Here is a 24,020-nt window from a genome sequence, read left to right as displayed (position 1 = left end):
ACGAGGCTTGTGCCCAAGTCGAGTGTGCCCTCACAATGGGTGCCAGGAAACACCCGCCAGTTCATAACAGGAACGAATACACGAAGTGATCCAATTGGACAGCCTTTGAGTGAAATCGTCTGGCCCCTCGCACGCTCAGCCGAGGCAATGAACAGTTGCGGAGGACTTTCTGAACGGCTTAGTCTGCTCGAGATAGAAAGCCAAAGCCTGCTGCACATCAAGCACGTAGAGATGGTGCTGTTCACTGGACGCGTGAGGCTTGGAGCAGAGGACCGGTAGAAAAATGTCCTGATCTATGTGGTAGGCGGAGACCACCTTCGGGACGAACGTGGGGTGTGGGCGGAGCTGGACCTTGTCCTTATGAAAGACCGTGTATGGCGGTTCAGAGGTCAGGGCCCTGAGCTCCGAGATTCACCTGGCTGATGTGGTTGCAATCAGAAAGACCACGAGAGGTGAGACCAGGAGCACATGGCCAGTGGTTCAAACAGGGGCCCCCGTGAGATGAGCCAATACCTGGTTTAGGTCCCACTGTGGGACTGGAGGTCTAGAATACGGAAAAAGACAGTCCAAATCATTAAGGAACTGGCCAGTCATAGCATGGGAAAATACCGTGTGCCCTTGCACTGGCGGCTGGAAGGCCAATATGGCTGCCAGGTGCACCCTGACTGACAAGGGCGCCAGGCCCTGGGTCCTCAGGTGGAGGAAGTAATCAAGGATAAGCTGGATTGGGGCAGTCACCGGGGAGACGCCCTGGTCTGCCGCCCATCTAGAAAATCGGGACCACTTCGCCAAATAAGCGCGGCGAGTGGAGGGCCATCTACTTTCAAGGAGGGTGAAAGCTGAACCTGGTCTGAGAACGTCCGTTCCTTTCCACCTAACCACTGAGCAGCCACGCCATGAGCTGCTAGGTTGAGGTGGAGGAGGCGGCCTTGGGTCCTAAGAGAGCGCAGGTCCGGGCAGAGCGGCAATGGCCATGGTGGAGCTACTGCCAGGCCCGTGAAGGTCCCATATCAATGCTGCCTGGGCCACGCTGGGGCAATCAGGAGGACCCGAGCCTTGTCTGAATTTATCTTCTCCAGGACCCTGCTGATAAGGGAGAATGGGAGAAAGGCATCGGAGACAACACCCCTTCCCAGGTCCTCCCCAGAGCAGAACCGGGGGCATCGTCGGTTCTGCTGAGTCACGAATAGGTCCACCTGGGGAGTTTCCCACCTTCGGAAGAGCCGGTGGGCCACTTCTGGGTGGAGGGACCACTCGTGTTACGAGGAAAAGTCCCTGCTCAAGCGGTCTGCCCTCTCATTCCCGGCGCCTAGTAAGTGGAAGGCCTTCAGGTGGATGTCATGGGCTATACAGAAGTCCCACAGCCTGAGGACTTCGCAGCAGAGACAAAAGGATCAGGCTCCGCCTTGCCTGTTGATATAGAATATCGAGGCCGTGTTGTCCGTGGGGACCCTGACTACCTTGCTCTCTAGGTGCGAACATAAGGTCATACACGCCAGCCGAACCACCCTGAGCTCCTTGATGTTTATATGTAGGATCAGGTCTTGAGCCAACCACAGACCTTGGGTCTGAAAGTTTTCCATGTGGGCCCCCCAACCCAGGTCTGACGCATCGGATACCAGCTCTGATGATGGGGCCCTGTCCCTGAATGGGACCTCTGGGAGCATGTTGTTTGGGGCGGACCACCACCGTAGGGAGGCGATCACAGAGTCTGGCACGGTGAGGACCTTGTCCATCCTGTCTGTGGCCTGGGAGAACTTCGAGGCCAACCAGTGTTGGAGGGGCCTCGTCTGGAGTCTGGCATGAAGGACCACATATGTGCACGCCGACCTGTGACTCGAGAGTTCCAGGCAAACCCTGGCTGTTGTCAGCGAGAACCTTGTGACTGAGTCTATGAGGCCTTTCAGAGTCTCGAACCTGTCTATGCGTTCGACTGGGACTAATGTGGACTCGGTGTTGCTTACCAACAGGCCCAAGGCGGTGCAAGTGGACAGGAGGAGCACCATGTGATCCCTCACCCACGACCGGGAGGTGCCCTTGACAAGCCACTCATCCAGATAGGGGAATATCTGGACCCCCCGCCGTCTGAGGTAGGCCGCTACCACCAACATGCATTTTATAAACACCCTGGGGGCAGTGGACAGACCAAATGGAAGGACCGTGAATTGGTAATAATTCTGTCCCACCACGAAACAGAGGAAGTGTTTATGCCCCTTGAATATGTGGATGTGGAAGTACGCGTCCTGTAGATCGAGGACAGCATACCAGTCCCTGGGATCCAGGGAGGGGATGGAGGAGGCCAGGGAGACCATGCGGAACTTGAGCTTCACCAAGTACTGGTTCAGACCTCAGAGGTCCAGGATGGGCCTGAGCCCCCCTTTGACCTTCGGGATAAGGAAATAATGGGAGTAGTACCCCTGCCCATGAACTCCTTGGGCACCGCCTCTATTGCTCCTAGTCCTAGAAGCCATCCCCCCTCCTGCTCGAGCAAAGCTTCGTGTGAGGGGTTCCCCAAGAAGAATGAGGGCGGGGGGGTGGTTGGGCAGGGAGGAGGTAAACTGGAGGGTGTAACCCCGGGAAATGGTGTTGAGGACCCATCGGTCCGAGGTCAGCCGCGACCATTCGGGGAGGAAAGCACACAACCAGTTGGAGAAGGGAAGCTTTATTGGGGGTAGATCCTTGATAAGGACTGGTGGGGTGACCCTGAGCATCCCGTCAAAAATGCCTTTTCCCCGCCTGCTTCCCCTTGGAGGACCCAGGCTGGGGGGCAGGCTGAGACTGCCTGTGAGAGCGTCTCTTATAGTCCTGCTGCTTCTTATGGACGCCTCATACTTCGGGAGGGCGGCTTGAGGGGGAGCGGCGGGGGGTGGGGGGGAAGTCTGCTGCGGCTTGAATTTAGGTTTTGCCAGAACTGGGACATAGAGGCCCAGAGTCTGGAAGGTCGTGCGGGAGTCTTTCATGCCATGCAGCCTTGAATCTGTTTCCTCTGCAAACAGCTTTCCCATCAAACGGGAGACCCTGCATGTAAGACTGCGTCTCGCTGGACAGCCCAGAGAGCAGGAGCCACGACACCCGTCTCATGGACACCGTGGAGGCCATTGATCGTGCAGCCAAGTCCACTGCATCCGAAGCCGCCTGCAGGGATGCCCTAGCAGCCACTGTTCCTTCCTCCCTATCGCCTTACACTCCTTCCTATCGCGCTCCTGGAGGGAAGCCTCAAACTTAGGCAGGGAACCCCACAGATTGAATTCATACTGGCCCAGGAGAGCCTGATGGTTTGTCACTCGTACTGGAAGCTCGAAGATTAATACATTTTCCTCCTGAAAAAGTCCAGTCTCCGAGAGTCTTTGGTCTTTGGGGTCAGGACTGGCTGACCCCGCCGTTCCCTATGGTTGACCGACTACCATCAAGGAGTTGGGCGCCAGGTAGGTATAACAAGTACTCGTCCCCTTTAGTGGGTACAAAGTACTTACGTTCTGCCTTTTTAGAGATGGGGCCAATGAGGCCGGTGTTTGCCACAGGGCATTTGAAATCTTAGGACACCCCTTCATGGAGAGGCAAGGCCACCCTACCCGGTGCCCATGGGGACAACACGTTAATCAGGGAGTCCGAGGGCTCCTCCATCTCCTCTGCCTGGAGGTGTAGTGCCACCCTCTTTAAGAGTTCTTGGTGGGCCCTAGAGTCCTCCTGGGAGACATAGGGGGCGGGGCTGCAATCACCTCCTCTGGGTGGGGCAAAGAGGCCAGTGCGGTGCTCTGGGTGTCAGCCGGCACCAGAGGGTCCACCACCTGGTCGGACTCCGGGCACGGTGCCGAGGATGTATGTCCCACCAACTCCTTCCTCAGGGGGTCTGGAGAGGGAGGCTGACGGTGCTTCCGAAGCTCCAGCCACCGAGAGAGCCCCCACCGGGGGCTGCACTGGAGGCCACGGTGCCCACTGGTACCATTCGGCTGGCCACGATGCTCGGTGCCACTGCACCTGCTGTGGCACCGATGGGACCGACTGTCCGGGTTGACCGGCCTGGCCCATCAAGGAACGGCTACGGATGAGCGGCGGTGCCGGGATCTATGACGGCCACGAGACCGTGATATTGACGTGGAGGACTGGTACTGACAGTAATAGGTGCTCCACGAACGGCCTCGAAGTGCGGACCCACGACGGCAAGATGACAGCGATCAATGCCTGGAGCTGTGATATCTTGGCCGAGACTTGGAACGGGATGCCAAGCAGGAACTGTGTCAATGATCGCGTCGTGACTGACTGTGGTACACTCTCCGAGACGAGGACCGACAGCGATGCCCACCGCGGTCCCGTCGATATTCGCTCCTTGAGGATGAGTGGTGCTGCGAGTCCCGAATGGACGGAACCCAGCCAGACAGTCTGATTGGCGTTGAGGGCGATCCACTTGAACTCTGCCCCGAGCGGTCGCTGGGCAGTGATCGGCGTTGGGAACATTCCCAGTGTTGGGAACGAATGAGACTGGTGGCATGCCACAGTCCCCAGGATTTAAGAAATGCGAGGCTTGCGCCAAATGTATGCCTAAGAGTGATCCGCACTCGTCGTGTCTTAGGTGCTTGGGGGAGACTCATCAGAAAGATCACTGCAAGATCTGCTGCGAGTTCTGCCCGAGAACACTTAAAGAACGGGAACAGAGGCTGAAGGTGACCTTCATGGAGGCAGCCTTGCGCCCCCATTCCACGCCTGGACCTCGTGGGTAGAAAAATCTACTCCACTGGTGGTTTACAACTCTGTATTGCTAACCAGCAGGCCACTGTGAGCATGTACTCTTATAACACCTGTTCTTCCATGGCTAAGTTCATGGAGCTCGTCCTTTCAGACTCTCAGTCAGAGTTCACCGCCTTGGTGGAAGAAGGGAAATTAGTCTCCCGTGCTTCACTGCAGGCAGCCTTAGACGCTGCCACAAGAGTCATGGCGACAGAGGTGGCTATGTGGCAGGAGGCCTGGTTGCAAGTCTCAGGGTTACCCTACAAAGTCCAACAAACAATTCAGGTCCTCACGTTTGAGAGCAAGACTCTATTTTCAGAGAAGACGGACAAAAGATTCCCGAGCCACCCTCTGATCCTTGGGCTTGCAGTCCCCTGTCACACAGCAGAGACACTTCCGCCCACAACCTCCTCAAAGGTTCCAGCAGCAGAACCGCCAGGACAATTCTAGGAGGAGAACCGGAACAGTAGGAGAAGGCAACATCCCTCCGCTAATCAAGGCCAGTCCAAACCGCACTCTGGCCCTAAACCAGCCTTTTGAAGGTGCGGTCGAGGACGGCGCACCAGACCAGAGACTGGATTCACCCCGCCTTACTTTTTCCTCCCAACTATCCCCTTTCTACCATGCATGGTCCCGTATAACTTCGGACAGCTGGGTGCTTCGCACGGTAGAGAGGGGATACTCGATCCAATTCTGTGCCCTCCCGCCCTTCCACCCCCCTTCCCACGAGCAACTTCTCATTCAGGCGGCGCAGTCGCTCCTAGCACTAGGGGCAGTGGAGGAGATTCCACTGTAACACAGGGGCGAGGGTTTCTATTCCCGCTATTTCCTAAAAGCGAAGGCCAAAGGCGGCCTAAGGCCTATCTTGGACCTGCATGACCTCAACAAGTTTGTGAGGAAACTCAGGTTCTGCATGGTCTCCCTGACCTCCATTATCCCTTCACTGTATCCAGCAGACTGGTATGCCACCCTCGACTTGAAGGACACATTTTCACACAGCAATCGCGCACAACCACAGAAAGTTCCTCAGGTTTGTGGTAAATCGTTTCTATTACCAATTTACTGTCCTCCTTTTTGGCCTGTCAGCGGCACATCAAGTCTTCACCAAGTGCATGGCAGTCGCCACCACCTTTCTGCTGAAACATCAGATACAGGTGTTCCTATACCTCGACGACTGGCAGATCAAAGGCCGATACAGGGCTCAGATGGAAGCTTAGGTGGCATTCATCAGAGCCACCTTCGAGAATCTGGGCCTCCTACTGAACAAGACAAAATCGAATGTCCCCCATCCAGAGGATAGAGTTCATAGGGGCGGTTCTGGACTCAACCCAAGCCAGAGATTCCTCCCGCAGGCGAGATTCCAGGCCCTCAACGCCATGATCCAGGGACTCAGGCAGTTCCCGACCACCACCACGAGAAATTGTCTCAAACTTCTTGGCCACATGGCGGCCTGTATGTACGTGGTTCGGCACGCCAGACTCAGGCTTCGGCCACTTCATTCGTGACTTGTGTCAGTGTACAGACCTGCAAGAGATAACTTCGACAGGATCGTGACCCTGCCTCGCCCTATCCTCGACTTGCTCTTAGGGTGGACGGATGCTCAGCAGGTGTTCTCAGGAGTCCCCTTTGCTGCCCCACAACCATCCCTGACACTAGTGACAGACACGTCAGACTTGGGGTGGGGAGCTTATCTGGGGGACCACCGGACGCGGGGCCTCTGGTTACAGACAGATCTCCATCTTCATATCAATGTCAGGGAGCTCAGGGTGGTATGCCTAGCTTGTCAGTCTAGCCCGTAACTAGCAGGTCAATGTGTATCGGTCATGACGGACAATACGACCGCGATGTTCTATATCAACAAACGGGGTGCACGCTCCTTTCCCCTGTGCCAGGAAGCCCTCAGGTTATGGGACTTTTGTATACAGCACTCAGTCAATCTACAGGCATCATACCTTGCAGGGGTCCAGAACAAGCTGGCGGACCACCTCAACAGATCTTTTCACAGCCACGAGTGGTCCCTTCGCCCAGACGTTGCATCTTCGCTCTTCCAGAGGTGGGGCTGTCCCCTGATTGACCTCTTCACCACACGATGCAACAGGAAGTGTCAGCAGTTCTGTTCCTTCCAGAATCACAGTCTGGGCTCCACACCGGACGTGTTCCTCCTCCATTGGGGGGGGGGGGGACTGCTTCTATACACCTCATCCATACAGCTCGTCCACAAGGTCCTGCTCAAGAGCCGCAGAGACCGGGCTCGGGTCAGTCTCATAGCACCAGCCTGGCCCAGCCAGCACTGGTACACGTCTCTCCTAGACATGTCAGTCGGAGCCCTGATTACCTTGCCGCTCTTCCCGGACTTTCTTACGCAGGATCACGGGCGGCTCCAGCACCCAAACCTGCAGTCGCTGCATCTCACAGCCTGGAGGCTCCATGGCTGAATAAATTTGAGCTCTCCACTAGGACCACATAGCTGGCCAAGTGGAAGAGATTTTCAATCTGTTCAGCTCAGCGCGACTTTCCCCCGGCACTAGCCTCAGTGCCCCAGATTTTGGATTACCTTTTCCACCTAAACCAGAAAGGTCTTACCTTGTGTTCTATAAGAGTACACCTGGCTGCCATCTCGGCTTTCCACCTGGGGGTACAGGGCCGCTCAATTTTTGCTAACCCCCTGGTCAGTCGCTTTCTGAAGGGCCATGACAGGTTGTACCCGCACATCCGCCAACCAGTTCCTGCTTGGGACCTTAACTTGGTCCTCTCTAGGCTCATGGGGCATCCCTTGAGCCTCTACCAACATACTCCCTGCTCTACCTCTCCTACAAGGTTGCATTCCTGGTGGCAATAACTTCAGCTCAGAGAGTGTCTGAGCTCAGGGCTCTAACGTCCAAGCTGCCCTACACCATGTTTTTTTAAGGACAAGGTTCAGCTCAAGCCCCATCTGTCCTTCCTCCCAAAGGTGGTATCACAATTGCACATCAACTAGGACATTTTCCTCCCAGTTTTCTGCCCTAAGCCTCACGCCAATAGCAGGGAGCCGCACACTATGCAATTACTAGACAGGCCAGAGATGATGCGGCCTTGGTAGAGCAGTATTCCAGTCAGTGGACAGCTCCGACCCCACCTCCTAAATTTGCTTGGGAGTCACCTGATTGGAATCTACATGAACAAGCACTCAAAGAAGAAAAAACGGTTACTCACCTTCTCGTAACTGTTATTCTTCGAGATGTGTTGTTCATGTCCATTCCAAATACCCACCCTCTTACCCTTCTCTTGGAGTAGCTGGCAAGAAGGAACTGAAGGAGTGGCGGGTCGGCAGGGCTATATATTAGGCGCCATGAGGGCATGACTCCAGGGGGTGCCCAGGCCGACCCGATGGATGCTGCTAAGGGAAAAATCTTCCGGACATCGTGCACGTGCACACACCTGATTGGAATGGACATAAACAACACATCTCGAAGAGCAAGAGTTATGAGAAGGTGAGTAACCATTATTTTTTTGTCTCTGGCCCTCCACAGGTGCTGCTGGAACAGGTGCTGCAGCAACTTCAGATGCCTCAACTTCTTTGCAAGAGCTCTAGCAGAAAGCTTTCTTGATGAGCATTAAAAGCCAGCCATTCATCTTGCCTTACTGTCATTTTAAGGAGAGGTCTAAGAAATGGAACATGTTCTGGAATTTCTAATAGAATTATAGGAGTTTGACCACATCTGCCACAATCCTCGTAGGTGCCAAGCACTCTTGAAATCTCCCAGAAATCACTGCTGTGACGTTGCACCCCATAATGCTTTATAGAAATATGCGTACGAGTGTAAATATGACATAACTGTTTTATGCTAGATATGCCATGTAACAAATCTTTCCAAAGGTTATATTCTTCAGCATGTATTCATCCTGTTTATACAGATGTATCATTTTTATATCTGAAGTTATGAGCGCTGGCTCTATGCTTGTATTTAAAGTGTTTGCTGTAGAAAGCACCTAAGGCAGATTTGGTCAACATAGCATGAGGGAATTATTCAAGTAACTGGGAGTACTTGGCGAACAATGAACCTTGACAGACGCCAATCCACATCTGAGCTTTCCTGGGAATGTCCTATAGAAAACTGAGTCATACATGGACATGTGACTTGCCCATGTGACTCCAAACTTAATTTTGTAGCTGGATTCTACACAGGGGAAGAGAGGGGTTTCCACCCACAAGAGAAAGTCTATTTAAGCCCCTGGAAGCCCCTCCATTTTGTCTTCAGCTGGCACAAATGATAGCCTCTCTACCCCAAGGAAATGCCTGAAGGAAATTGGAACAAAGGACAGTAACTACAGGGGTGTGAGTGATTGCTGAACCCAGACTAGGAGGAAGTCTAGTCTGTAAAGAGGCTTATTCGAACATCTCTGAGGGTGAGATTTAACTGCATTTAGTTTTTACTGTATTAGGCTTAGACTTGCATGTTTTATTTTATTTTGTTTGGTAATTTACTTTGTTCTGTCTGTTATTACTTGGAACCACTTAAATCCTACCTCCTGTATTTAATAAAATCACTTTTTACTTATTAATTAACCCAGAGTATGTATTAATACGGGGGGGGGGGGGGGGAGCTGTGCATCTCTCTCTATCAGTGTTATAGAGGGCAAACAATTTATGAGTTTACCCTGTATAAGCTTTATACAGGGTAAAATGGATTTATTTGGGGTTTGGACCCCATTGGGATTGGGTACCTGAGTGCTGGAGACAGGAGCACTTCTTAAGCTGTTTTCAGTTAAGCCTGCAGCTTGTGGGGGACGTGGTTCAGACCTGAAATCTGTGTTTGCAACAGGCAAGCGTGTCTGGCTCAAACAAGGCAAGGTACTGGAGTCCCAAGCGGGCAGGGAAAACAGGCTCAGAGACAATCTCAGCACATCAGTTGGCAGACCCAAGGGGGTTTTTGTGATCCAACCTGTCACAACTGCTTCAAAGAGCTGTACCAGAAACTGTGGCATAAACATCTAAAATGGCGGTGCAACAGTAATGGTATAGTACAATGCAAGTGGTATAGACAAAGGCTAAAACTGCACCTGAAATACCATGTGGACACGCTGTACCCTTGCTATTTGCAGTAGTGCAATCCCACCAACTCAACTACCATCAGCCTGAGTAGGGGGCCCATAAAAGCGGCCGCCCAGCCAGGCAGCGGCACAGCTGCGAGCAGCGGCACCGGAGGCAGCAAACAGGGCGGCTAACAGGGGAGTTTGAGAGGGAGTTCTCATTGGAGGAGGTAAAGGGGGAGACAGGAGGGTGGGGTGTGGTGTGTGTTCTGTGTCCCCAGGTGCTGTGGGCAGAGACTGCAGCAGCCATGAGCCAAGCAGCAGCAGCAGACAGAATGCAGATGGCAACATGTGGGAGCTGTGGTATGTATATAGTCCTAGTAGGAGACCTGGAACAAAGGTATGTGTGTATGAAGTGCCGCCTTATAGTGTTACTGGAGGAAAAGATTAAGGGGCTGGAGATGCAGGTAGAGACCCTGGTGGAGTTTAGGCGGGGGTTTGAGCAGCTGATGGAGGATAGGCAAGGCGGGTCTGAAGGGGAATGCTCTAGGGTGCAGAAGGAGGCAGTAGTAGATGACAGCGAAAGGGGAATGGAAGGGGGAGAACAAGGTAAGTGGAAGCATGTGACTGTGAGAAGCAGGCCAAGGAAAAGGAGGGCCAGTGAGGGGGGAATAGAACTCAGGAATAGGTTTGAGTGTTTGGATAATGAGGTAGAGGGGCAGCAGGTGGTGACTGAAGGTGGGAGGGTGAGGAAGAAGAGAAGAGCAGCTAGTCCGAGAGAGAGGGGGGAGGAGTTGATGGAGACAGCACCAATTATGGGCCACCAGAGGATACAGGAAGGCATAAGGGGGAGCATAAGGGAAGATAGGAGCAGACACAGGTCAGGACTAGAGGGATCGGAGACTAGATTACTAGATCGCACTGTTGCCAGGCGACGACAGGTGTATGTAATTGGAGACTCTTTACTGAGGAGATTGGACAGGCCTGTGACCAGGGCGGACCCGGAGAACAGAAGGGTGTGCTGTCTACCGGGCGCAAAGATACGCGATGTGGACCTGCGGTTGAAAAGGATCCTAAAAGGAGCAGGTAAGGACCCCTTGATAATCCTTCATGTAGGAACGAATGACACGGCTAGGTTCTCGTTAGAGAGAATCAAGGGAGATTATGCCAGGCTGGGGAAGACGCTCAAGGAGATAGAGGCTCAGATCATCTTTAGTGGGATTCTGCCTGTTCCGAGGGAAGGGCAGCAAAGGGCTGACAGGATTGTGAGGATAAATAGTTGGCTAAGGGAGTGGTGCTATAAGGAGGGCTTTGGGATGTATGGCCACTGGGAGGCTTTCGGGGACAGACACCTGTTCTCGCGGGATGGGCTTCACCTGAGTAGGGAAGGAAATAGACTTCTGGGAGGGAGGCTGGCTCATCTTATCAAAAGAGCTTTAAACTAGGAAATTTGGGGAGAAGGTTGGGAGATGCACAGTTAATCTCCACGCCAGATTCCAGTATTAAAAAGCTGAGTGTAATAAGAGGAGACATAGCCGGGGAGATGAGATTGGACATAGGAAGGACAGGGGGGACGGACACAAAGAGACCCGCAACATACAGTGCTACTAATGGGAGACAGGCTAAACGACATACATTAGGGTGTTTGTACACCAATGCGAGAAGCCTAGGCAATAAAATGGAGGAATTGGAGCTCTTGGTCCGAGAATTCAAACCGGATATCGTAGGAATAACTGAAACGTGGTGGAATGGCAGTCACGACTGGAACGCAGGTATGGAGGGGTATGCGCTGTTTAGGAAAGATCGCGATAAAGGTAAAGGTGGAGGGGTGGCATTGTATGTCAATAGTGAAATAAGCTGTAGAGAAATAATAGTGGATGGAATAGATAACACGGAGTCCGTCTGGGCGATACTCACGCTGGGTAAAAGGACTACTAGAGCCTCTCCGGGGATAGTGCTTGGGGTGTGCTATAGACCGCCGGGATCGACTCAGGATATGGATAAGGAACTATTTAATGTATTAAGGGAAGTAAATACTAATAGAAACTGTGTAATTATGGGGGACTTTAACTTCCCGGATATAGATTGGGGAACAAATGCTAGTAGCAATAATAGGGCTCAGATGTTCCTAGATGTGCTTGCTGATCAATTCCTTTATCAAGTGGTAGCTGAGCCGACGAGGGGGGAGGCCATTTTAGATTTGATTCTGGTAAGTAGTGAGGACCTCGTTGAGGAAGTGGTAGTGGGGGACAACTTGGGCTCCAGTGATCATGAGCTAATTCGGTTTAAACTAAATGGAAGGAGTACCAGAATTAAGTCAAAGACTAGGGTTTATAATTTTAAAAAGGCCAATTTTAACAAATTAAGGGGACTGGTAAGGGAAGTGGATTGGGCAAACGTATTAAGGGATCTAAAGGCAGAAGAAGCCTGGGATTACTTTAAGTTAAAGATGCATGAGCTGTCAGAGGCCTGTATCCCCAAAAAGGGAAAAAGATTACTAAGCAAGAGATTTAGACCGAGCTGGATGAGCGACCGACTCAAAGGGGCGATTAGGAAAAAACAGAAAGCGTACAAAGAGTGGAAGAGGGGAGGGATCAGTAAGGAAACTTACCTTAGTGAAGTCAGAGAATGTAGAGATAGAGTGAGAAAGGCCAAAGGCCGTGTAGAGTTGGACCTAGCGAAGGGAATTAAAAGCAATAGTAAAAGGTTTTACAGCCATATAAATAGGAAGAAAGCAAAGAAAGAAGAAGTGGGACCGCTGAAGACTATAGCCGGAGAGGAGATTAAAGATAATCTAGGCATGGCGCAATATCTCAATGAATATTTTGCATCGGTGTTTAATGAGGCCAATGAAGGTATTAGGAATACTAGCACCGTTATAGAGGGGCATACAGGATGGGGGATTACCGCATCCAAGGTAGAAACAAAACTTGAACGCCTTAATGGAACTAAGTCGGGAGGACCGGACGATCTTCATCCGAGAATATTGAAGGAATTGGCGCAGGAAATAGCAGGCCCATTAGCGATTATATTTAATGAATCTGTAAACTCGGGGGTAGTCCCGTTAGACTGGAGAATAGCCAACGTGGTTCCTATTTTCAAGAAAGGGAAAAAAAGTGATCCGGGTAACTACAGGCCTGTTAGTTTAACATCTGTAGTGTGCAAGGTGCTGGAGAAGATTCTGAAAGAGAAACTAGTTGAGGACCTTGAGGTTAATGGCAATTGCGATAAATTACAGCATGGTTTTACGAAGGGCAGATCGTGCCAAACGAATCTGATCTCCTTCTTTGAGAAAGTAACGGACTTATTAGATAAGGGAAATGCGGTGGACCTAATATACCTGGATTTCAGTAAAGCGTTTGATACTGTACCCCATGAGGAATTATTGGTTAAACTGGAAAACATGGGGGTCGATATGAAAATCCAGAGGTGGATAAGGAATTGGTTAATGGGGAGAATGCAGCGGGTCGTATTAAAGGGTGAATTGTCGGGTTGGAGGGAGGTTACTAGTGGAGTGCCTCAAGGTTCGGTTTTGGGACCCATATTATTTAATCTATTTATAACTGACCTCGGAACCGATTGCAAGAGTGGGCTGATAAAGTTTGCGGATGATACGAAGGTGGGAGGAGTTGCAAATTCGGAGGAGGATAGGGATATTCTGCAGGGAGACTTAAATGAGCTTGTGAATTGGAGTATCAGAAATAGGATGAAATTTAATAGTGAAAAGTGTAAGGTGATGCACTTGGGGATGACTAATAACAATTTTAGTTACAAGATGGGGACGCTTTGGTTAGAAGTAACGGAAGAGGAGAAGGACCTAGGGGTCCTTGTGGACCGCAGGATGACTATGAGTCGACAATGTGACGTGGCGGTGAAAAAAGCCAATGCGGTCTTGGGATGTATTAGGCGAGGTATATCTAGTAGGGATAAGGAGGTCCTGCTTCCGTTGTATAAGGCGCTGGTGAGACCTCATTTGGAGTACTGTATGCAGTTCTGATCTCCCATGTTTAAAAAAGATGAACTCAAACTGGAACGGGTGCAGAGAAGGGCGACTAAGATGATCAGAGGAATGGAAAACCTGTCGTATGAAAAGACATTAGAGGAGCTTGGGTTGTTTAGTCTGACAAAGCGAAGGCTGAGGGGGGATATGATTGCTATCTTTAAATATATCAGAGGGGTAAATACAAGGGAGGGAGAGGAATTATTCCAGCTTAGTACTAATGTGGACACGAGAACGAATGGATATAAACTGGCCGTGGGGAAGTTCAGGCTTGAAATTAGACGAAGGTTTCTGACCGTCAGAGGGGTGAAATATTGGAACGGCCTTCCGAGGGAAACGGTGGGGGCGACGGACCTGTCTGGTTTTAAGATAAAGTTAGATAAGTTTATGGAGGGAATGGTTTAATGGTAAAACATAGTAGCCAAGGAAAACCAAGCAATGGTACGTAAATAGCATAATGGCCAACAAGGGTCAGGCTAGAGACTCTTGCCTACATGCTCGGGGTATTACTGATCGCCATATTTGGGGTCGGGAAGGAATTTTCCTCCAGGGTAGATTGGCTCAACCTCTGGAGGTTTTTCGCCTTCCTCCGCAGCATGGGGCAGGGATCACTAGCAGGAGGGTCTCAGCCGATTGAAGTCACTAAAACACAGGATTGGGGACTTCAACGGCAGAGTCCAGGGAAGGGTCTTGCGGCCTGCAGCATGCAGGGGGTCAGACCAGATGATCATAATGGTCCCTTCTGACCTTAAAGTCTATGAGTCTATGAGCCTACGCGAGATCTGAAAAAAGAAGGAAATACACACTGCATGTGGGTTTGTTCTGTGTCCATCACCAGCTCCAGCATTATCTCTCCCTATTCTTGTGTGAAACTGGACCTATAATGAAATGATAAACTCACCAGCACACCAGATCCTTCAGGCTGCCCTTTTAAATACACAGAAGTTAATCTTTTCTGTGTTATCATTTTTCCCTTACTTCATTATCAGCTGCCACTGTCAGCTGACAAAGTTCCCTGAAATGTTTAACTTTCAACGCAAAAAAGTAGAGATACCATATAAGGAATGTGAGGACTGTTTAGGGTGGCAATGTGGCCAAGACAAAAAACATAAGAGGCAAAAGTTTAATAAAATCTCCCTGCTTTGCAAAAAACCCCCTAAACATTACCTATACATTAAAATTACATTTTAAAAAATGCTTAATAACTCTTATTCTGTTCATGATCAGTTACAGATATTCAGGTCTATTCTGAAATGCAAATCTCTGATTATAAAATTAAAGTCTTCTCTATATACATAATTCATATGTTTGCACAAAATACACTAGTTTTCCATATTCTTCCTCATATTTGCTCATCAGTGCCTACCTGACTCTAGTGCTCATGGAAACATTATTAATCTCAGCATCATTAATAATATGGTTCTAGGACAGTGAACCGTGAATAAAAGTAAACCAAGTCACTCATCTAATGACTGAAAAATAATTTAAGTTGAATAGAAGAAAGTGATGGGGCTTACTGCGGGCAAAAACATCCCCCTCTGTTGCTAGATACGGAGAGCGAAAATGGCAACCAGCAGGGACTGGTAAGCACATTGATGATTGGGAAAGAGAGAAGAGCAGCTTGAGTGGCATCATTTCCTCTCCCCCATGAACACATGGAAGCCCCTCAACACGGACATCAGCAGCCCACAAATTTTAGCAGGAGAGCTTGGATTGGCTGGAATGGAGGGCCAAGTCACTCAAAGGAGCAGCATCCGCTAGCAAATTAGCAGACATACAACAGATAATTTAATTCTGACTGAGGCAGCAACAATTTTACATCTAGTGCCATGTCTGCTTTTGTTACCCAGCTGCAGGGTGAATAAAAGAAAACCACACACACACACACCAATCAAAAAAGTCGGATTTTTTTTTATTTAAATTGGATTTTTTTTATAAAGATAAAGACAATTAAGATACATCTTTGAGCTATAATGTAGCATAAAATAGGGATTATAAATTCTAATTCTATAGTATGAGATAATATATTCATGTAATGCTTAAGAAAAGTTTTGTAAATGAGTTCCAATAGTTCATGGATTAGGGACCCAATTTTATGGGGTTCCAGGGGCTTCTGTATAGATTATTTAGGTTAATCTTTCTATCTACCCAATGGGACTCAGTGCTCAATCTAGAAGATACAGTGGAACCCCGCTATAACGCAATCATTGGGGTCCAAAAAATTCAATCGCAGTAAATGCGGGGTTGCGTTATAGCAGGGTTCCACTGTACTTGTGTTCACCTTCCGCGCCCTGGCTAGGGGAAGGGAGAGAGAAGGGGGCGGCCAGGGCTTCCTTCAGCTAGAGCGTTGGCCACTCGGCCCGTCCTGCCGCCAGGGCCCGATTCCTGGGGCGGCACTTGGGATTACCGGCTGGGGGAGATGGAGCCAGGGGGCTTGCCGTGCTCCGGCCGGAGGTCCCGCCGGGAGAGCGAGGCTGGCCATGCTCCGACCGGGAGAGCGGGGCCCCGGGGCTGGCCGTGCTCCGGCTGGTGTTCTGGCCAGGGTAGCGGGGCCCCCGAAGACTACCGCCGCCGGCCTACCGCGCCAACTGCCGGGAGGGCTCCGCGCCACTCTGCAGCCCACTCCCAGCAGGGCGCTTCCCTCCTCCGCGCTGCCGCCCCCTACATCGGTCCGCGGAGGGAAGGACGCGGGCTGGAGCCGGCCCTGCCGGGGACAGAGGTGAGAACCCCAGGGGCGGGCTGGGGCTGCAGGGAGAGTCACTCCTGCTGCAGCCGCTGGGGCATGGATCCCAAACGCCCTGCGTCTGCCAGACTAGCCCCGTGCCTGCTGCAGCCAGACTCGCCCCGCGTTATAAACGAATTTGCGTTATCACGGGGTGCGTTATAGTGGGGTTCCAGTGTACCATTAGAGATGCTTAGTTTTGCAGTTCTCAAACTGTGGATCTGTGTCTCTGGAGATAGCATGCTTGTTAACAGCAAAAATGCTTTTAAATAAATAATATATAGAGGTGAGAAACAACAGACCTCAACCCTATTGTCCCTCTGCAAATTTGTGTACACAGAGTCAATCCCTTACCCCTCTCTAAATGTGCAAAGTTTCAAAAAGTTCAATGAATAGAAGATTGTTGGGGGTGGAATAGAACTGGACAAGGAGAAGAAGTCTGGAGATAAATGTGAGAGGGGAGGGACAGGCAATAGAAACAAAAGTGAAACTGTTTGAGCAGCATATTCCAGAAGTCTTGAGGTCTGAGTGGAGCCTTCATTCATTTGAGATCTACCATACCAGTCTCTCACGAGAAGGGAAAATCTATAATGGCAGCAGGCCTTAAAAGCGACCCAGTCTGGGAATATTTTAATGAAGTTCCTCTATCTGTGGGTAAAACAGGCATGCATGCAAAATGCAAACAGTGCAACAAAGAAATGCAAGGCCTGGTTGCCCGAAACAACATGGTGAGATATGTTCCTTCTCAGGAGGCAGCTGCATTGAAGATGATGAAAGGAACATGTCTGAACACGAGGATTTTCAGGTTTGAATAAAAAAAGTTTGCCATACTTCTTTCTTAAGGACTGCCTGTCTTCCTTCTGGACTATTCTTGAATTCTCATGTTTGAGCAAAAAATATAGTTGTTACTCTATGGTACTATCATTTTAGATGCAGTTCTGATGAAAAATAAACAGCTGAAATAGACAGATCTTCCTTTTACAATTACACCTTTAAAGTAGTACTGAATGTCAGTGAATGCAGAGAGGAATACTAAATGAGCAGTATGGTAATAATCATTAAATAACTGCATTGACTTATTTTGTTTAGGAGAATCCATCCTCAATGTACAGGATTCTGAAGACTATCCACCTTCAAGATCACCATCATTTTCTATAGTTTCAGAGTTATCTGCCAATGTTAGTGTTTCAGTCACATCATGTATGTCACATAGCCACAGTATATCACCTGTAGCAAAAAGAAAAAAAATCTCCATCATCTAGAAACAACCATAGATAAGTTTGTGATAAGAACCAGCAGATTACAAAAAGAGGTAGCTGATGAAAAAAATGCCCACTTTGTTTATGCAACAAACTCTCCTTTCCGTATGATTGAGAACCCACACTTCATTAACATGGTTCAGTCATTAAGACCAGGATACAGTCCACTCAACAGAGCAGATGTCACAGGCAAATTGCTGGATAAAGTGTATGAAGGAGAAATTGAGCAGTGTGCAAAAGGTCTAGAGGATGAAATTGTTAACCCGAGTCTTGATGGGTGGAGCAATGTCCACAATGATCCTGTTGTATGTGCTTGTGTGACAACAGAAGAAGGGAATCTCACAGAAACAACTGATACATCAGGAAATGCACATACAGGAGAATACTTACAAGAAGTAGCAGTAAAAGCTATAACAAACTTTGAAAAAAAAATTCAAATGTCTAGTATGCAGCTTGGTCAGAAGCGTCGCTAGCGGGGTTCAGGGGAAGCAGCCGCTTCCCCTGACCCCACATTCCCCAAAAGTGGCGCTCCAGCCGGCCGGCGGAATGGGGCTGCGGGCCGGCTGGCCGGCTCCCAGCGCTCCCGCTGGGACTCCAGCCCTGAGAGCATTGCCAGGGGTCTCGGTGCCCCGGACAGCGCTCTGGATGGGGAAGCGGGGTGGCCCTGCGCATGCACCGCTCCATCTTTCAGCGGCATTTCGGCGCATGTGCAGGGCTGCCGAAATGCCACCGAAGGACCGGTGCCTTTTTTCGCCGCTACTCCTCCTCGGCTGCAACCCTGGCTACGCCACTGAGCTTGGTCACAGACAATGCTGCAAATGTATCCAAGATGAGAATAAATTATTTAGAAGAGAATAGAGAGTCCCAAGCTAATAACATACGGTTGCAGTGCTCATTTGATGCACCTTCTAGCCAAAGACTTCAGTGTTCCAGAAATAAAGGCTAATGTTGTTGAAATTGCAAAATCTTCCGTAACAACCACTCTGCAGCAGCTGCTCTGAAAAAAGTGGGAGGAACCAAGCTAACTCTCCCACAAGACGTGCGATGAAACTCAGTAGTGGACTGTTTTGAGCACTATATCAAGAACTGGCCTAATCTGATGACAGTCTGTGAACAAAATCATGAAAAAATAGATGGCACTGTCACAAGCCCAATGTTGAGAACTTTGGTTAAGAGAAATGTTAAACACATGCTGAGTACCCTGAAGCCTATTTCTGTAGCCTTGAACAAAACGCAGGGAAACAGCTCTTTTATTGCTGACGCTGTTGAAATTTGGAAGGAACTGAGTGAAATCTTAAAGAGAAATATGCAATGACAGAGTTAAATTACAAGCATTAAAAAAAACAAATGGGACAAGCACTATCTCCAGCTCATTTTCTTGCAAATATTCTCAGTACTCGGTACCAGGGTCAAACCTTAACTGCTGAAGAAGATGAGTTGCTATGACGTGGACATCCAGCATTCATCCCTCCATAATGCCAATTATTATAAACTTCAGAGCTAAGGGTGAACCATTCAAGAAATAAATGTTTGCTGATGATGTTTTAAAGAAAGTCATACCAGTGAACTGGTGGAAGTCACTTAAGCACTTGGATTCAGAGACTACTGAAGTGATAATCTCACTTTTAACAGCAGTAGCTTCTTCTGCCGACGTAGAAAGAATATTTTTTTTCTTTGGACTAATTCATTCCAAATTGAGAAATCGTTTGGGACCTGAAAAAGCAGGAAAGCTTGTTTTTCTTTTCCAGATTATGAACAAACAGGAAAATGAAGGTGAAGATGACTAAGTTAGCTGCAGAAGCCAATATTTTAAATTTCTCATATTGACCTGGCTGACATCATTGATTTTTTTTTTTTTAATATTTCATTTAACTATTTTAGTTAAAACAAATTTTAACAAAAACAACCCTGATTTTAAAAAACACGAATGTTTAACTAAATTCAAAAATTCATATGCTTGTTTGCTGTTGAAGAAAAAAAAATCCAGAATACATAACATTGTTGTTTTAGTTAACTACAACAATTTAAATGTCTGTCTGGTGATGTTCTCCTCCTAATACAGCATGGCAAGAAAATCCTCCAAATATTAATGATTAACCTGTTGAATTGGAGATAGTTCACCTCCCAATGACTTCATAAATATCTGCTTTAATTACCTTTGGTAAATGAAATAACCAAACAATCATTCATTTTCTGATATAGCTGCAAACCTAATCTGAAAAGTTTTCAAAATAAATCACTTTAAAAAAAATGTATAATGTGTACCTTCTAAAAATGAAACCTACATATATCTCTGAGTTGTGAAGAATATGTATTATATAAAACAACCAACAAGAATGCACTTTTATGTAGAAATCCATGATTAAATTGAGTCTTCCTGATTAGTGATTTAAATCAATTTGATCCACCCTGCCCAGCTGCAGTTAAATGACCTACTGCTTGAGTCCATATGCTCTGTTACACTAGGGGCTACTGCACTACTCCAGTAGTGGCCTATGATGGAGTCAGTACACCTCTTTCATATGCCTCCTTTCCCTTGCAGATGCACAAGTTTCCCTCAGGTCTCCATGGTCACAGCCCCTATCCTCTCTAGACAAGCAAACCAGCAACAGCACCCACCCCCTCAGGTTAATGCCATGCAATTCCAGATAGTAACTCACAATGCTTCTGTTTAATGATACACTTCCTGCTAGCATTACCACAGTAGGGCTCAATCTGATTAAAAGGAAATTCAAACTGGTATTTATTTAATTCCAAAACAATTTTGAAATTAACTTTACTTCAACACCTCTGAGGTCAAAAGCACAAGATCAGTCATCAACATAGTTTACAGAAAGACAAGAGTGAAGAGTCTGCACCAAGCGGGTACTTCCATAGATAAGATCAATTGTTTCAGCTTGCTGACCACTTTGTGAGACACAAGTGCTTTTCTCCCCTTACATAAGATGGAAGTACTACAGATTGTTATACTTTCTACCCTCTGCTAAGTACAAAAAAATTTCCTCTTTGCCCTGCTTTACAATGGTAAAATAATTCTAGTTATGTTTATAGCTTTTCACAGTAGTGTTTTGCTATGAAAGGGAAACATTGGAGGCAACCCCGTTTCAACAAATCAGTCAGACAGCTACATCAAAACACAGGCTCAGAGATCACCATTATCAAAATGGCACAGCAAAACTTCCTATTTGGATCTAGAACAGACAGGACCATCCTGCAATAGTTTCAGAGTGACATAGTACAGAGAATAAAGTCAAATGAACAGCATGTTACACACCTCAAAGGAAGTATATATGCCTTCCAAAGCCAATAAACATTTGGCACAGGGGTTGAAACCCCCTCCCTCCCCCCCCCCCAAAAAAAAATTATCTGCTCCAACTTGCTTTTCTCCAGACAGAATTTAGAGATGACTAATCTGGTAGATGATGGGCTGTTCAATTCTTCCAGCCTTTCATCCAGCCATACTAATTAAAACTCTTTCTCCACACACGAATTCTTTATTTCAAGTCGCAGTGATCAGTGGAAAGAAAAAAGTTAATGGCTTGTTTTTATTCCTAAAGACAATGCATCTTCTTGTAGCTAAAACAGTGCTAACACCACCACAGTAGAAAGTAGCTTTCCACCTTTTTGGGGGTGGGGGGGTACCTTTACTAAATACTGGGAGCAGTGTGGTCAATCAGCATAAATAGGATTTGGGTAAAATTGGGCTTAGTTATAAAGGAGAAACAGCTGTCACCATACATGTTTATATAACATATTTCAAGCATAAGAAGCCATTACAGCTTTCAAACTTGAATGCCAAATAAAAATAAATCAACCTTAAATACTGTGTGTTGATATACAATAATGAAAACCGTTTTGCAGATTTTTCAGCAGAATGAGGCAAGGAGTCCAGTAAATGTGCAAAATAGTAGTGTATTTTCCCATAATCTCCCACTACAATGAACAGTCTTACAGCAGGTGAGTCCAGCTTCAAAACAACAAGTCATGCAGAAGCTCACAACTCCTCAAACATTTGCTGTCTCCCCCGCCAAGCCCAGGACAGTAATAAACAGCTGGTATTGTCAGCCATATCATCCCAGGGAGGAATGAAAGAAACACAAAACCAGTGAGCTTGGCATACATTGAATTAAAAAGCAGGGAATCTGAACCAGTACAGCATCACTCACTTCACAAAAGCCCAGAGGTTTGATTTTTCTCACATTTGGGGCTCTGTGTTTTTGGCAAGTGGGTGGATGGGGAAAGGAATCAGACAACAGCTGCAGCGTATGGCATAATCCCCCTCCAAATCCATGCTGTTTCCCCTCCTAAAATAACCAGGCAAACATTGTCTGTATTATTTTAAATTGACCCCTTGCGCCTCACTCAAATCCCTGCAAGGGAGAGTGGAACAGGCCAGACATGGAAGGAAATCAGCAAAAGCATAACTTGGAACTCTGTGGGCGGAGGGTATGTTTACACTGCAATTAAAGCCCACGGCTGGCCCATGCCAACTGATTCAGGCTAAAGGGCTGTTTAATTGTGATGTAGACAGAGTTCAGGCTGGAGTCTGGCTCTAGGACCCTGTGAGGTGGGAGGGTCCCAGATCCCAAACACCCCAAGTAAACAGCCCCTTTAGCCCGAGGCCCACAAGCCCGAGTCAGCTGCGGGGGTTTAACTACTTACCTACTGTAGACATACCCTTAGTGGCCTGGGGAACAATTGAGAAGCAGTGGGCCAGTGTCCAGACTTCCCTGGCCTCTACAGATACCTCACAGCTGGCACGATTTCACAACAGATTTTAGGAAAACTGTGGATTAGAAGGGCCTTGTCTCAGGCTTACTTGGAAGGGGAGAGGGAACCAGAGCAGAAAGGGGCCACATTCACCTGGAAAGATGATTTACAGGCAGCTCAGCAAGGTGTAAATTGCTAGTTTCCCAACCCTCTTACAAGGGCACGTATAATCTGATCCTGCGTTTTTATTTTGAATTGGAATACAAAAACAAAGGCAGATTACAAGCAACTGCAGATAGCATAAAGGCCCTACCCAAATAAACATGCTTTACCCAAACTATTATCACCAAGGTAAACAAACCCATGCTAATCTCCTGAGAGATAGAAATTAGCTGTACAATATGCATAAAATCATGTATAGACTTCAAACTGCTCACCTGCTGCTCTCCCACTCTTGGTCATCCTTATCTTTCTCCTCTTTGACATCTGGGGTGTGCGGGTGTTTCTGCACAATCCTCATCCCACCAGCTTTCACTGGAATGAAAAAAATAAGAAAAACAAGTCAAATCAATATAACCAAAGGAGAGAAAACTAGTAAAAATAAGGATCCATTTCAAAAAGCAATTTAAGAATCAGGTTGTACAACTCAGTGAGAGCCTGAGAATATTTGCAGGTGGAGGATCTGAGCAGTAGCTGGTTGCTTCTCACTGCCAGGCATGTTATATTGCCTTATATAGCCTTCCAAGTTGGCCACTCAATGTACCTCTTATTATTTCCATATCTCCTTAGAATGTTAAGACGCTTACTTCACCATTTGTCTCCATTAACTTGTGGCAACAAGAGGCAGCCAGGGAAGTCTGGGATTATCCAACTGAGTAACATAAAAGCAGTGTCTTTTGCAAAACAAAGCACACAAGAAAGTTTATTTTCATACAGCAGTACTGATCCAGATTACATCAGCAGTGGTAGAAAACTGCACTTTTACCATTCCAAATAAAATGTATACACAAAATCAACTTCTTTTAAAATAGAAAAAAGGTTTTTTTAGAATAGCATTACCAAAAAAAGTTTAAAGACACTGTCCACTCACCTTTGGTGCAAACTTTTGTGTTTCTAAAATACAAGCATTACCCAGACATACCAACTCTTACAAATGTATCATGAGAGATGAGATTTCTAAGTAAAATTAAACCTCACTTATGATCTTGCAATAGAACTCTTATATGTCAATACATGTGGGAGAGTAGGCAACACTAATTTTCACATGCACAAACCCTGGGGATGGGCAGGGGGAGTTAAAAAACAAACAAACAAACAAACAACACCTTATAGTTTTTGGGGGGAACTGACACACCATTTTTGATCTCTTGAAGTTGGCAATGCTGATTACCAAACCTCAAACCCAACAGAAGTTTTCTCATGATTTACTTTTAGTCCAGATAGAAACAAAGGCCTTGTCTGCACTGGCAAGTTTTTGCGCAGCAAAGCAGCTTTCTGCACTGTAACTCCCGAGGTGTACACACTGCAAACCCATTTAGTGTGCAGAAACGGCGCACTTGCAGCGCTGTAAAAAAAAAAAAACACCACACAACAC

The 24,020-nt window shown here is 47.8% G+C and overlaps 1 protein-coding gene across 1 annotated transcript in view; it reads right to left on the bottom strand.

Annotated features, from left to right (window-relative positions):
• DAP (death associated protein) overlaps positions 1-24,020 on the bottom strand; it is a 102,600-nt gene that overhangs the window by 66,286 nt on the left and 12,294 nt on the right. The window contains exon 2 of the mRNA XM_054018002.1: positions 22,864-22,960. Coding sequence (XP_053873977.1) covers positions 22,864-22,960 — 97 coding nt within the window. The remainder of the gene's footprint in view (positions 1-22,863; positions 22,961-24,020) is intronic.

The sequence above is a fragment of the Malaclemys terrapin genome, chromosome 2 (genome assembly GCF_027887155.1).
Source record: "Malaclemys terrapin pileata isolate rMalTer1 chromosome 2, rMalTer1.hap1, whole genome shotgun sequence".
In the NCBI taxonomy this organism is placed as follows: Eukaryota; Metazoa; Chordata; order Testudines; family Emydidae; genus Malaclemys; species Malaclemys terrapin.
This window is presented reverse-complemented; position numbering and strand designations above follow the sequence as displayed.